Source organism: Salmo salar, chromosome ssa03, assembly GCF_905237065.1.
Source record: "Salmo salar chromosome ssa03, Ssal_v3.1, whole genome shotgun sequence".
Taxonomy (NCBI): Eukaryota; Metazoa; Chordata; class Actinopteri; order Salmoniformes; family Salmonidae; genus Salmo; species Salmo salar.
Window position 1 is genome coordinate 33,516,186 of NC_059444.1, and position 16,491 is coordinate 33,532,676.

A 16,491-nucleotide genomic window follows, 5' to 3' on the forward strand; every position below is an offset into this window, starting at 1 on the left:
ATACCCAGCTCTGTTATGTCGCTACAAACTCACCTCAATAAGGGCGTCTTTCAACTTCCCATAGGCATCGTCGAGATTATCATTGACAATGACAATGTCAAATATGCCAGGTTCCTTGCCTGAAAGATCGGGGAAACCGTTTTAGACAACATACTTCAAGAACTTCTCAACATTTCATTTATAAAAACATACAACTCTGTTTTAGGCCAAAGTCTCTCCAGAATCACTCACTTATCTCCATGTCCACCTGAGCAGCATCTAAACGTTTCTGGAGGCTCTCCTCTGACTCAGTATTTCTGTCTCTTAAACGTTTCTCCTAAAATGCCAGAGGGAGATCATCATGGGTGGGTTAGCTTTAGATCAGGAGTTACTACACTTTTATAACCATATTGTACTTATATAACCAATAATATACACAAGTTAAAGACAAAAATGACCCTGGTACACCATTTTATATTGCCTCCTGGCTCTCACCAGTATGTTCATTGACGGAGGCTGGATCGAGATGTAGATGGGGTTGAGGTCTGTCGTCTTGACAGCCCTAACGCCCTGCATGTCGATGTCCAGGATGCAGATCAGGTTCTTGTCTTTAACGGCCTGCACCGAGGCCTTGCTCGTCCCGTACATGTTCCCCGAAAACACTGCGCTCTCAATGAACTCCCCTTTGTCGATGCTGGCCTGCATATACTCCCTTGTAACATAATGGTAATCTGAAACAACAATTTCATGTTAAACAGTTGGTTATTGAAAATAATAATAAAGACACGGGACAGCATAGGTCGCCCAAAGATGGTTGAAGCAAATTAAATTGATGCAACAGGAGGATTTGGAGCACAAGTGTCTATCTTGGAGTTTAAAAACCCTACCTACCTTTGCCATTCTCTTCACCAGGACGAGGGCTCCTCGTTGTATCTAAAGGATGAGAGCACACAATTAGATATTTTATTTCTGTAACTGACACCTCCCTGACATTTTACACAGTTAACAGGGGACTGGCGCAGAGCACACTTACGTGAGACGCTGAAGCCAAAGACGCCCTCGTACTCCTTGAGCAGGTTCTTGAGCAGTGTGCTCTTCCCAGCCCCTGACGGGCCACTCAGCACCACTGGCCTGGGTCCTGCCATAGCTGGGGGAGAGGAGGAGAGACAGGGTAAGACGAGAGAACACAACACAGAGTCCTGGAATTCCTCACTGCACAGAGAGTGGTGGTTACATCATGTCTTCATGGCATGAGTTATGTAACGAGACAAACGGTTGGAACTGGTGTCATGAGGAGAAACGGCCCGGCCCGGCGCAGCAGCTGTCATTCTTTAAATTAAAAACATATCTAGGCCTATCCTTTATTCACATGATGAAACTAGAAAATCTCTAGTTGCCTTTAAATCAAATAGTGGTGTAATACGCCTGGTCTAAACAACACCACAAATAGGCCCAAGAGCAGAATATGACATGGATATGACGAACCAGGTATCCCATAAAAACTGACAAATTGGTGATTCTGTAGTACACATCCTAAGCAAGACTAGTAGGACCAATTAACCCTACCACCTACAGTGGTTATCATGTCCTGTTAGGCCGTTACCACGGCACCACCATGGAACAATTTCATTGGAGAGCCTAAAATGACTCTGCTGCTTCCGATTGCAAGGCAGATGAAGTGATTTCAGTACAGCTTTTCAGTCTGGAATGACTGTTTAAAAGCTGCAATATGTAACTTTTTGGACAACCCAAACAAATTTGCATAGAAATGTGAGATATCGATTTGTCATTCTCATTGAAAGCAAGCCTAAGAAGAGGTAAATCTGTCCTATGTGCCGATCTCATCATATTCGTAATTGTATCTGTTCTATCACACTTGATACTCGTAAATCGGAAAACCCAGCAGTGCGCTTTAAATGCCGGTAAAGCCTATACCTCAAGTGCGCCATCACTCAGAGGGCATCATTATGTTCCTTCACGTATTCATTAATATGGTCAGTAATGCACAAGGCTGAGTACTTATTTTTACAGCGTTAAGATAGGAATACAAGAGAACATTTTATCAAGGAATTTAAGAAAAAACAGCATGTGTTTGATAAAACACAACACCTATTCAAACAGAGAGAGCAGTTATTACACCTTGAGGAGATACAGACAAGACATCCTCAACAGTTTGAGCCAAATAAACAAGTTTGGATCAAAACCAATTAGAAAATTACAATGGAAATCAGGGAAGAGCAGGGGGGCTGAACTCTGATAAAACACAGGTACTTAAGGAGTGGGAGAAGGGGTTTTCTAGTTTGTTTTTAGGTAACGAAAATGTGGCATATTTTGAGGAAGATTTTTTAAGAGAGATATTTTCCCTGAGAACTAAAATGGAAATCAATGTTAGAACCCACACACGTATGTACAGTTGAAGTCGGAAGTTTACATACACTTAGGTTGGAATCATTAAAACTCGTTTTTCATTCACTCAAATTTCTTGTTAACAAACTATAGTTTTGGCAAGTCGGTTAGGACATCTACTTTGTGCATGACACAAGTCATTTTTCCAACAATTGTTTACAGACAGATTATTTCACTTAATCACAATTCCAGGGGGGTCAGAAGTTTACATACACTAAGTTGACTGTGCCTTTAAACAGCTTGGAAAATTCCAGAAAATTATAACATGGCTTTAGAAGCTTTTGATAGGCTAAATGACATCATTTGAGTCAATTGGAGGTGTACCTGTGGATGTATTTCAAGGCCTACCTTCAAACTCAGTGCCTCTTTGCTTGACATCATGGGAAAATCTAAAGAAATCAGCCAAGAATGTATCAGCCAAAAATGTAGACCTCCATAAGTCTGGTTCATCCTTGGGAGCAATTTCCAAACACCTGAAGGTACCACGTTCATCTGTACAAACAATAGTACGCAAGTATTAACACCATGGGACCACTCAGCCGTCATACCGCTCCGGAAGGAGATACATTCTGTCTCCTAGAGATGAGTGTACTTTGCTGTGAAAAGTGCAAATCAATCCCAGAACAACAGCAAAGGACCTTGTGAAGATGCTGGAATAAACAGGTACAGAAGTATCTATATCCACAGTAAAACGAGTCCTATATCGACATAACCTGAAAGGACGCTCAGCAAGGAAGAAGCCAGTGCTCCAAAACCACCATATAAAAGCCAGACTACGGTTTGCAACTGCACATGGGGACAAAGATTGTACTTTTGGGAGAAATGTCCTCTGGTCTGATGAAACAAAAATAGAACTGTTTGGCCATAATGACCATCGTTATGTTTGGAGGAAAAAGGAGGAGGATTGCAAGCCGAAGAACACCATCTCAACCGCGAAGCACTGGTGTGGAAGCATCATGTTTTGGGGGTGCTTTGCTGCAGGAGGGACTGGTGCACTTCACAAAATAGATTGCATCATGAGGAAGCAAAATTATGTGCACATATTGAAGCAACATCTCAAGACATCAGTCAGGAAGTTAAAGCTTGGTCGCAAATGGGTCTTCCGAATGGACAATGACCAAGTATATTTCCAAAGTTGTGGCAAAATGGCCCAAGGACAACAAAGGCAAGGTACTGGAGTGGCCATCACAAAGCCCTGACCTCAATCCCATAGACAATGTGGGCAGAACTGAAAAAGCATCTGCGAGCAAGGAGGCCTACAAACCTGACTCAGTTACACCAGCGCTGTCAGGAGGAATGGGTCAAAATTCACCCAACTTATTGTGGGAAGCTTGTGGAAGGCTGCCTGAAACATTTGACCCAAGTTAAACAATTTAAAGGCAATGCTACCAAATACGAAATTGAGTGCATGTAAACATCTGACCCACTGGGAATGTGATGAAAGAAATAAAAGCTGAAGTAAATCATTACCTCTACTATTATTCTGACATTTCACATTCTTAAAATAAAGTGGTGATCCTAACTGACCTAAGACAGGGAATTTTACTAGGATTAAATGTCAGGAATTGTGAAAAACTGAGTTTAAATGTATTCGGCTAAGGTGTATTTCAACTGTACACACACTAGGAGCTCTGTGGCAGAAGTTAAGGTGATTGACGCAGCAAACAATGGGAAAGCGTTTGGCATTGATGAACTGCCTAATGAAGTTTTAAATCTCCTTAATTGATGTCCTATATGATTTGCTACAAATTTGTTTTGAGTTCAGTATACTGCCATCCACTTGGTTAAAGTCTATACTGAATCCCATTCCCAAATCTTTAAAAAAGACCAGAGTGCCACTGAATTATAGGGCCATAAGTTTATTGAGTACGGTTTATAAATTATATTCATCCATACTCAACCAATAGGCTAATGACCTTTTGAGGATCAAAACATTCTGGTGGAAGAACAAAATGTTTTTTTTGAGAATCCAGAGCCTGTATAGATCATATCTTCTCAATCGGTACAATAATAAGAAATAGATTACACAGACTACTTTTGCATGTTTCATTGATTTCGCAAATCGGGATATTTTAGCCTATAGTTTGTTAAAGACGGGTTGACGTTATCACGCAATCCAGTCTCTTTACAAAGTACTAATTGCTTGTGTGCTTGTTAATGAATATCGTACGGATTGGTTTCGCACACCCTCCGGTGTAAAACAAGGAGACGCCTTATCACCGACTTTGTTTGCTATGTTTAGTAATGATTTGGCAAAAGAAATGCAACAGTTAAATATTGGAGTAAGATATGATGAAATGCTAAGTATCCTTTTATATGCTGATATTATTTTGATGGCAGAAACTGAACAAGACCTGAAGAACATGTAGTCAATTTGTGTAAAAAAAAGGTTTTTTTTTATAAAATTGGAGACTCATGATCAACCAGACAAAAAACACAGAATGCATTTTAGAAAACCAGGTACAAAGAGAAGTATTTAGTTTTTGGGGTGAAAACATTCTTGAGTTTACTAGAAATTATAAATATGTTGGGTCTTTTGATTGATGAACATATTACCGTTCTATAGGGAACATCTGCCCTGTCCGACTCAGCAAGTAGAGCTCTTGGGGGAGTTGTATGAAGAAAAAACTGAAACTCAAAGATATTGGTTATGCTACATATTCCAAACTGTATCAGACATGCGTGTCTCCTGTTCTGGACTATTTAGCAGGAGTGTGGGGTGCTAAGAGGTATGTCCATAACAGAGCAGTACGTTACTTTTTACGTGTCCACAAGTTTACAACTATACTGTACTTGCAATAACTGGGGACATGGGGCTGTGAGGTGAGATGGAAGGCATGTATGGTGAGACTGGAATAGAATAGCCAGTAAAGTTTTTCAAAAATGGGATCTATCACATTGGGGGAGCCTGGGCAACTCAAATGTCTGACCTTTTTCAACATTTTGACTGAACATCTGTACGAAAACCAAATTAAGACAGATATTTAAAAAAACTGTTGATACAATATGAAAAATAAAATGGGTGGAGGAGATTAATCATAAACCCGAATTGATTAAGGGTGAATGTGTGTGTGAGAGATACATTATGTATAACCTTCCTAAAAGCAAGAGATCGCTATGTGCTCAGGTCAGATCAGGGATATTGCCTCTGCGTATTGAAACAGGTAAGATCAGGGATATTGCCTCTGCGTATTGAAACAGGTAAGATCAGGGATATTGCCTCTGCGTATTGAAACAGGTAAGATCAGGGATATTGCCTCTGCGTATTGAAACAGGTAAGATCAGGGATATTGCCTCTGCGTATTGAAACAGGTAAGATCAGGGATATTGCCTCTGCGTATTGAAACAGGTAAGATCAGGGATATTGCCTCTGCGTATTGAAACAGGTAAGATCAGGGATATTGCCTCTGCGTATTGAAACAGGTAAGATCAGGGATATTGCCTCTGCGTATTGAAACAGGTCGGTATTGTGGTGAAATGGAAGAGGAAAGACTATTTCTTCAAGGTCACAATAGTTAGAGAACAAAACCCATTTTATCCTATATTTCTTCAAGTTATATAGCCCTTTCTACCACGATATACAATTGCTCTTATTCCAGAAAGCACACCAGATATACCTGGCATTGTGTGGCTCAGTGACGAGGAGAAAATGAAATGTTTATCCATTGTGTATTTCTGTTTGAGGAATATTTAGATAAAGCCTGGAATAAAATAAAGTGCTGCCTATAATTCAATTGTTCGAATATTTAGCGTCTATGTGGTAAATGGTACTGTGTGTGTATGGGCTTGTCTCCCATATGAATCTTCTCTTTGTGCCAGACTGGGTTCAAAAGCCTTCCATTTCATTTTTCTGTATATAGTGATATATTTTATTGTTTGGATAACCTTATATACATTGATTTTTACATTTTTTCACTCTTTATGCGATGCGCAATGCAGAAAACACCGGAAGAATGATCACCACGTGAATTAATGTACTGTTTGTTTATGTGTCAATTAAACCCATAAGGGATGGGTTGCCAAATTGGCGATTTAATTTTTATTTCTTCAAATAATTCATTCAAAATAAATCACACACACACACACACACACACACACACACACACACAGTTAAACAACCCCGACAGACAACAATGCACAAGTTACTTAATTAGTCCTATTCAATTATCAACGACATGGGCTACTTATTAGCCGGATTCATGGCCGGCTACCGCCTATATTTATTCCAGACAGAGATTTAGATGAAAGTAGGGTAATTCGCTTGACCCATATATTGTTTCATTTGCAAGCGCAACATTTCTCTCCTGACACTTGTAAATCAAGATAAACAATATACATTTGTCATTTTCAGTGGCGACCCATCATGCAGGGCTGGTGGGTTAGAGCCCCACCTGTTTGAACACCACCTGTTAAAGCTAAAATAATAATACATTTTGTTAGGGCCATATAAAACATTGGTCACCCGTTTTATAATTGTATACATTTGTTGCCCGTTTGGCATGTTATTTTGGCATTAATACATGTAAAGTATATATATATATATATATATGTGTGTATCTTCAAATTAATAAAACGCATACAAACATGGTCATTGTTCTCCTTTTAAAAGGCAGCTGCAAAATGCAGGTGTTTCAGCCTAGCTCAGTGCTTTCTGTGGTGCTGCGGCAGCCAGCGGAAAATACGGAGCCGTGATCTAGTGCCGTGATTGGCTCAGTGTTCTACGTCACCGCAAACTCTACAGGAAGATCTCGGAAATCAAGCCCTTGGGTGCTGCCATAGAGTTACATTAGAAGTGCCCATCCAAGAAGGCTCAAGGTCATTGTCCACAGATAAAAATGCCATCAAATCACGTTAGATCTACCGCAGCTTTGATTGGGCAACATACTTTCAAAATCTTAGCTAGCAGTCATCATGAATCAACAATCTACTGGCAAATCCTTGTCATATGAAGAGAAATTATAGATAAAACGTATTGTGCTCGTCGGCCATAAACATTACACAACAAGTTGGTTTGGAAGGAATCAGTGGTTAACTGCAAGCGTTGCAAACCAATCACTAGCCTGCTATTCAGTGGAGTGAGTGTGTGGTCCAAGTCTGGGTTTAAGGGTAATTTTCCAAGCATAAAAGGATAAACATTAATTGAGCCATAAAAGGTTGAATATTGGCCATGCTGTCAATCCAGAATTACTTCTGCACAGTTCAAAACTGGAAACTAGGAAATCTCAGACTTCAGTGAGTTCAAGACAACTGGAAAGTCGGAAAAAAACAAGAACTGGGGAAAATATATTTTGAACGGTCATCCAACTGTCGGGAACCCAGGCCTCTTTCTAGAGTTCTGACCTGAAGATCGCTGATGTCATGATTCAACCTTGTTTTTTTTCTCTCCGAATGATATGTCGCTCGGTAAACATGCCTATGCGAGAATAAATAATAATAATAGCAAGTAAGCATGGGCTCTGATCACGACACAATGACAGACGTCGTCAGCAATGGAATAGTTATACGGACAGACAAGGTAGGCCTAACAAACAACGCCAAGTAGACAGACAAAAACAACCATATGGCCTCAGCAAAGTCGTCTGGAATTAACTAAAATTGAACAATGCCTAGCTACGGATCGTACACGATGTTTGGAGAAGATGAAACTTGTGCCCTGAGACGAGTGAAACAGCTGCGCGTGTCCGTATTGGGATTTGAAAGCAGCATGTTCTAATCCAATCGTTGCAGCAGGCTTCATCGATAACCCGCCCGTTTCTTTACAGACAGAAGAACTAGCCAATAGTTGTTTAGAGCACACAGCTCTTTGCACTGTTTGAGTGAGAGCGAGAAATGCTGGCAGCTGAAAATAGTTTTCCGATCACAGTTAAATTACAAAAAAAACACTCGTGTCAAAATCTTATTCGGAAAATTCTCCATATCAGTTATGATACTCATTTTGTCCGAGTACTCAGCCCAACCCTAATTTCTATGCTTCCCGTTCTTAAGGTTAGTGTTTGCATATTTTACTTTCGGTTTTGTACACCAGATTCAAACAGCTGAAAATACAAAAAAAATGTTTTAGTTATGGAAAATATATTTTCACAGCGGTTTCGATGGCACAATTACTATAATCTCTACCTCATGACTGCCTGTTTAGTCTCAAACTGAGATTAAGCAAAACGATTTTGTTGTTAGCCATATTGGCTAAAGTCGCTCTTCCTCCTTACCTTTGGTCACCGTCAGTAGACTTGTGAGTGAGGGAGCTGGGTGAGCAGCAGGATGTGTGAGGACGGAATAGGAAAGTGAATTGAGCAGCACGATAATATGCTGAAGCCTGGGACCAGTCAAGGTGGTGTTTGTGGTAGCAGACTGTATGAACGCACGCGCAAACAGTGAAACCAAATCGTTGATCTCTCCAATCACCTCTCAGTACACAGTTTAAACCTTGGCCATCCGTTTGTGACATACCTGAAAGAAGGCAATCCCTAGGTTGTCTGTAGGCCAGGGGTGTCAAACAGATGACCCTCGGCCATTATATGAGTGCATTCAGAAAGTATTCAGACCCTTTGACTTTTCCCACATTTTGTTACAATAAAGCCATATTCTAAAATGGATTACATTTGTTTTCCCCCTCAATCTACACACAATAACAAAGCGAAAACAGGTTGACATTTTTGCAAATGTATATAAAATTAAAAAAAATTGAATATCACATTTACATAAGTATTCAGACCCTTTACTCAGTACTTTGTTGAAGCGCCTTTGGCAGCGATTACAGCCTCAGGTCTTCTTGGGGCTGACGCTACAAGCCTGGCACACCTGTATTTGGGGAGTTTCTCCCATTCTTCTCTGCAGATCCTCTCAAGCGTTGTCAGGTTGGATGGGGAGCGTCGCTCCACAACTATTTTCAGGTCTCCAGAGATGTTCGATCGGGTTCTAGTCCCTGCCGCTGAAAAACATCCCCCACAGCATGATACCACCACCATGCTTCACCGTAGGGATGGTGCCAGGTTAACTCCAGACGTGACACTTGGCATTCAGGCCAAAGAGTTCAATCTTGGTTTCATCAACTCCAAGCGGGCTGTCATGTGCCTTTTACTGAGAAGTGGCTTCCGTCTGGCCACCATAAAGGCCTGATTGATGGAGTGCTGCAGAGGTGGTTGTCCTTCTGGAAGGTTCTCCCATCTCCACAGAGGAACTCTTGAGCTCTATCAAATCAAATCGTATTAGTCACACGCGTCGAATACAACAGGTGTAGACCTTAGTGAAATGCTTACTTACAAGCCCCTAACCAACAATGCAGTTTAAAAAAAATACGAATAAGAAATAAAAGGAACAAGTAATTAAATAGCAGCAGTAAAATAACAATAGCGAGACTATATACGGGGGTACCGGTACAAAGTCAATGTGCAAGGGCACCGTTTAGTCGAGGTAATATGTACATGTAGGTAGAGTTATTAAAGTGACTATGCATAGATAGAGTAGCAGCAGTGTGGGGGGCAATGCAAATTATCTGTGTAGCCATTTGACTTGGCGCTCCGGTACCACTTGCCGTGTGGTAACGGAGAGGACAGTCTATGACTTGGGTGACTGGAGTGTGACAATTGTTAGGGCTTTCCTCTGACACCACCTGGTGTAGAGGTCCTAGATGGCAGAAAGCTTGGCCCCAGTGATGTACTGGGCCCTACACACTACCCTATGTAGTGCCTTGCGGTTGAAGGCCGAGCAGTTGCCATACCAGGCAGTGTTTCAACCAGTCAGGATGCTCTCAATGGTGCAGCTTTAGAACCTTTTGAGGATGAGGACACATGCCAAATCTTTTCAGTCACCTGAGTGGGAATAATTTTTATCGTGCTCTCTTCACAACTATCTTGGGGTGCTTGGACCATGTTAGTTTGTTGGTGATGTGGACACCGAGGAACTTGAAGCGCTCAACCTGCTCCGTCGATGAGAATGGGGGCGTGCTCGGTCCACCTTTTCCTATAGTTCACAATTTACATTTAAGTCATTTAGCAGACGCTCTTATCCAGAGCGACTTACAAATTGGTGCATTCACCTTATGATATCCAGTGGACCAACCACTTTACAATAGTGCATCTAAATCTTTTAAGGGGGGGGGTTAGAAGGATTACTTTATCCTATCCTAGGTATTCCTTAAAGAGGTGGGGTTTCAGGTGTCTCCGGAAGGTGGTGATTGACTCCGCTGTCCTGGCGTCGTGAGGGAGCTTGTTCCACCATTGGGGTGCCTGAGCAGCGAACAGTTTTGACTGGGCTGAGCGGGAACTGTGCTTCCTCAGAGGTAGGGAGGCCAGCAGGCCAGAGGTGGATGAACGCAGTGCCCTTGTTTGGGTGTAGGGCCTGATCAGAGCCTGAAGGTATGGAGGTGCCGTTCCCTTCACAGCTCCGTAGGCAATCACCATGGTCTTGTAGCGGATGCGAGCTTCAACTGGAAGCCAGTGGAGAGAGCGGAGGAGCGGGGTGACGGGCTGCGGCGTTCTGGATGAGTTGTAGGGGTTTAATGGCACAGGCAGGGAGCCCAGCCAACAGCGAGTTGCAGTAATCCAGACGGGAGATGACAAGTGCCTGGATTAGGACCTGCGCCGCTTCCTGTGTGAGGCAGGGTCGTACTCTGCGAATGTTGTAGAGCATGAACCTACAGGATCGGGTCACCGCCTTGATGTTAGTGGAGAACGACAGGGTGTTGTCCATGATCACGCCAAGGTTCTTAGCACTCTGGGAGGAGGACACAAGGGAGTTGTCAACCGTGATGGCGAGATCATGGAACGGGCAGTCCTTCCCCGGGAGGAAGAGCAGCTCCGTCTTGCCGAGGTTCAGCTTGAGCTGGTGATCCGTCATCCACACTGATATGTCTGACAGACATGCAGAGATGCGATTCGCCGCCTGGTTATCAGAAGGGGGAAAGGAGAACCATCATCTCCTTTGTCTTGATCAAGTTGAGGGAAAGGTTGATGTCCTGGCACCACACGGCCAGGTCTCTGACCTCCTCCCTATAGGCTGTCTTGTCATTGATCAGGCAACCACTGTTGTGTCATCAGCAAACTTGGTGTTGGAGTCGTGCCTGGCCGTGCAGTCATGAGCAACATGGAGTACAGGAGGGGATTGAGCACACACCCGAGGGGCCCCTGTGTTGAGGATCAGCTTATCGGATGTGTTACCTACCATTACCACCTGGGGGCAGCCCGCAAGGAAGTCCAGTTGCAGAGGGAGGCGTTTAGTCCCAGGATCCTTAGCTTATTGATGAGCTTTGAGGGCACTATGGTGTTGAACGCTGAGCTGTAGTCATGAACAGAATTCTGACATAGGTGTTCCTTTTGTCCAGGTGGGAAAGGGCAGTGTGGAGTGCAATAGAGATTGCATCATCTGTGGATCTGTTAGGGCGGTATGCAAATTTGAGTGGGTCTAGGGTTTCTGGGAAAATGGTGTTGATGTGAGCCATGACCAGCCTTTCAAAGCACTTCATGGCTACAGACGTCAGTGCTACGGGTCGGTAGTCATTTTAGGCAGGTTACCTTAGTGTTCTTGGGCACAGGGACTATGGTGGTGATTCTTCTTAAGGATCGGCGTCCCGTCAACGGGACAAATGTAAATCATGCAGCGCATTATGTCAAGATGGCAGATTTTAGAGAAACAACAAAATGTCGGTACATATAAGTGTCTTATATCGTCTGAAAGCTTAACCTCTTGGCGTTCCCCTAGGATAGGGGGCGCTAAAGCGATTTTTGAAAAAAATGTGTGCCCATTTTAAACGGCCTCCTACTCAAACTCAGAAGCTAGGATATGCATATAATTAATACCCGTGGATAGAAAACACCCTAAAGTTTCTAAAAAACTGTTTGAATGGTGTCTGTGAGTATAACAGAACTCATATGGCAGTCAAAACCCCGAGACAGATCGAAACAGGAAGTGGAATTCTGAATTGCGAACTCAACTTCATCACGTTGCCTATTAATCACACCGTGAGCTATGGTTCATTGAGCACTTCCTATTGCTTCCACTAGATGTCCCCAGTCTTTACAAAGTGGTTTGAGTCTCCTACTGTTAAAACTGAATGAATGAGACGCTGTGGAACGTGGTCACACGGAGAGGGCCATCACCATTATGACGCCGACGCCCCTGGTTACCCTCCCCTTTCGAAACGTTTTGAAACACAATGCAATCGTCCCCCTCGAATCTTATTGGCTCTCTTGTTGAAAAACGCCCTGAAGATTTATGTTATACAACGTTTGACATGTTTGAACGAACCTAAATGGGAAAAAAATGCAATTTCTAGAAATGGCTGTCCCGTGGCCGACGGATGTTTTGGAGCAGCCTTCAGACGCGCTAACAAGACGTGCTAACAAGCTCTTGGAACATAAAGGAGTATTTTTTTTCGAACGAAAATACATTTGTTATGGACCTGGGAATCCTGGAAGTGCTTTCTGATGAAGACAACCAAAGGTAAGGGATTATTGACAATAGTATACAAGACTAGATGTGATATGCGATTGTTCCAAGATGGCGCTGACCTGTAACGTTAGCCTATTTTTCAGAGTATCGCATCCCCTTTTATCGCAAAGTATGATTACCCAGTAAAGTTATTTTTAAATCTGGCATTACAGGTGCTTTCAAGAGATATTCATCTATAAATCTTAGAATGACAATATTACATTTTAAAAATGTTTTCGAATAGTACTTTAGTAAATTGTAGCTCTGTTTCATCGGATGCATTTGAGGGAAAATAGTTAGTCAACGTTACGCACCGATGTAAAATGCTGTTTTTATATATAAATATGAACTTTATCGAACAAAATAATGCATGTATTGTGTAACATGATGTCCCTAGGTGTGTCATCTGATGAAGATTGTCAAAGGTTAGTGCTGCATTTAGCTGTTTTTTGGTTATTTGTGATGCATGTGGTTGGTCGGAAAATGGCTAGGTGGCTACTTTTACGATATACTCCTTTAACATAATCTAATGTTTTGCTTTTGCTGTAAAGCCTTTTTGAAATCGGACAACGTGGTTCGATTCAGGAGAGGTGTATCTATAAAACGATATAATTTGAATTCTTATTATTTTTTTTAATTATTACATTTTGTTATGCTAATGGCGCTATGATTTTTCGCTGGATGTCCGTCCCGTATGCCACACAGGGGTTAAATTCTTGTTAATATAACTGCACTGTCCAATTTACAGTAGCTAGTACTGCAAAAAAATACCATGCTATTGAGAGCTCCTAACAACAAAACACTTTTTTTCACCGCGATAGGTTTGATAAATTCACCTCTGAAGGTCAAATGTGTACTTACATTCGGAAATCTTGCTCTGATTTATCATCCAAAAGGGTCCCAAAGATAACATGAAGTGTCGTTTTGTTAGATAAAATCATTTTTCATATCCTAAAAAAGGTCCATATAGCATGCACAATCGATTTTTTATTTCCACTCGTTCAATTTGCAAAGAAAGGAATCTGTGAAAATCTCACCCTAAACGTTGTTTCAACGAGTCAAATCACATTCGTATCTATTCCGCTGAGATCCTAGAAGGTAACAAGACTTCACTATATCATTAGGGGTGTAGTATATCCTATAGAACACCATATTTGGTCAGAGAGCGACGCCTTCATGGCACACCGATGACGCGGGCGGCCATCACTTGAACAACTGTATCTTTGTCAAATCAGCACCAATCGGGGTCAAACAAAGCTAGCTTAATAGTCAATGAGCTGGGTGTTACGGGAGTTTCATGAAAACGTATATGTCGTAAAAAGTAGCTTCTAACCTTGTTCGACAGCATGCCATTTCAGTTTGGACAAAAATAATAAGGATATTCAGAGTTATGAAAACTGGTTGTTTTGCAAATGTTGAACTTATAATATGGCTACTAATACTTGGAAAGCTGAATCAAAGTCGAAGTAAACAGATTTGACGATATTCTTCCAGAAAAATGGAATATGAATGCGAATGTCTCCTTCACAATTTGCCCAAATGTACCTGGGGACTTCACACTAAAAGTCTTGAGGATCAGTCATACTCCTAAGTTATCCAACTGAAACTTTTCACGCACACTGCTGTCATCTTGTGGACACTATCGGAATTACAACCAGAGAGATGGCTATAACAGTGACCTTTCTCTTGTCTACACTGCATTTCTGATCAATTTGAAGTTATTTTAAAATGGACAAAAAAAATTATAAATTGCTTTTCTAAGTGACCCCAAACTTTAACGGTAGTGTACATGCATATATAAACACAGTATCAGTCAAAAATGGACACCTACTCATTCCAGGGTATCTTTATTTTTTATATTTTCTACATTGTAGAATAATAGAAGACAAACTATTAGACAACAATATGTAAAAAAATGAAAAAATATATTTTTTAAAGTGTTCAACAAATCAAAATGTATTTTATATTTGATACACTAAAAAGACGCAACCCTTTGCAGGCTCTTTTTTTTTTTTAAATAAACAATTATCAACAAACATGCAAACAAGCATACATAAACTATTTACATAGCCAGGAATCCTAAAACAAACAAATCATATTCATTAATAATACAAGTTTTAATTGCCTTTTTGTTAACCTGTTGGGGGTAGGGGGCAGTATTGACACGGCTGGATAAAAAACGTACCTGATTTAATCTGGTTACTACTCCTGCCCAGTAACTAGAATATGCATATAATTATTGGCTTTGGATAGAAAACACCCTAAAGTTTCTAAAACTGTTTGAATGGTGTCTGTGAGTGTAACAGAACTCATATGGCAGGCAAAAACCTGAGAAGATTTCATGCAGGAAGTGGCCTGTCTGACAAGGTGTCGTTCTTCTTGTCTCTGTTTATTGAAGAGTGAGGATCTTAGCTGTCCCGTGACACTTCCTACGGCTGCCATAGGCGCTCAGAAGGCGGCAAAATGCTGAATCGTGGCTTTGCAGGCTCTGGCTGAAACAAAGTAGCGCGTTTGGGTAGTGGCTGGTTACAGTACTGTGAGACTCAGGCTCGTGCCCGCGTCGACCGAAAGCTTTGTTTTCTTTCCTCTGTTTAGCTAAATGGACATTCCCGGTCGGAGTATTATCGCTTTTTTACGAGAAAAATGGCATAAAAATGGATTTTAAACAGCGGTTGACATGCTTCGAAGTACGGTAATGAAATATTTAGAATTTTTTGTCACGAATTGCGCCATGCGCACGACCTTGATATACCCTTTCGGATAGTTTCTGGAACGCACAAACAAAACGCCGCTATTCGGATATAACGATGGATTATTTTGGACCAAACCAACATTTGCTATTTAAGTAGCAGTCCTAGGAGTGCATTCTGACGAAGACAACAAAAGGTAATCAAACTTTTGTAATAGTAAATCTGATATTGGTGAGTGCTAAACTTGCCGGGTGTCTAAATAGCTAGCCCGTGATGGCTGGGCTATGTACTTAGAATATTTCAAAATGTGCTTTCACCAAAAAGCTATTTTAAAATCGGACATAGAGTGCATAGAGGAGTTCTGTATCTATAATTCTTAAAATAATTGTTATGCTTTTTGTGAACGTTTATCGTGAGTAATTTAGTAGTGAATTTTGTTAGTGAATTCGCCGGAAGTTTGCAGGGGGTATGCTAGTTCTGAACGTCACATGCTAATGTAAAAAGCTGGTTTTTGATATAAATATGAACTTGATTGAACAAAACATGCATGTATTGTATAACATAATGTCCTAGGGTTGTCATCTGATGAAGATCAAAGGTTAGTGCTGCATTTAGCTGTCTTCTGGGTTTTTGTGATATTATATGCTAGCTTGAAAAATGGGTGTCTGATTATTTCTGGCTTGGTACTCTGCTGACATAATCTAATGTTTTGCTTTCGTTGTAAAGCCTTTTTGAAATCGGACAGCGTGGTTAGATTAACGAGAGTCTTGTCTTTAAATAGCTGTAAAATAGTCATATGTTTGAGAAATTGAAGTAATAGGTATTTGAAAATCGCGCCACTGGATTAGACTGGCTGTTGCGTAGGTGGGACGAATTCGTCCCGCCTAGCCCAGAGAGGTTAAAGTAGTGCCATATTGTTTAAAGTCATTTATAAAGTGAAAAAAGTTTGGTTTTGAATTAGACCATTTGTGAATATGAAATTTATCAAGTT

The 16,491-nt window shown here is 41.3% G+C and overlaps 1 protein-coding gene across 4 annotated transcripts in view; it reads right to left on the reverse strand.

The window, feature by feature from the left end:
• Positions 1-16,491, reverse strand: part of kgua (Guanylate kinase) — a 36,091-nt gene that overhangs the window by 2,044 nt on the left and 17,556 nt on the right. For 3 of the 4 annotated variants that reach the window (XM_014190928.2, XM_014190929.2, XM_014190925.2), the window contains exons 2-6: positions 1,013-1,126; positions 871-912; positions 475-710; positions 232-316; positions 34-119 (exon numbers count right to left, since the gene is read on the reverse strand). In XM_014190928.2, the coding sequence (XP_014046403.1) occupies positions 34-119; positions 232-316; positions 475-710; positions 871-912; positions 1,013-1,126 (563 nt within the window). 4 annotated transcript variants of the gene reach the window in all.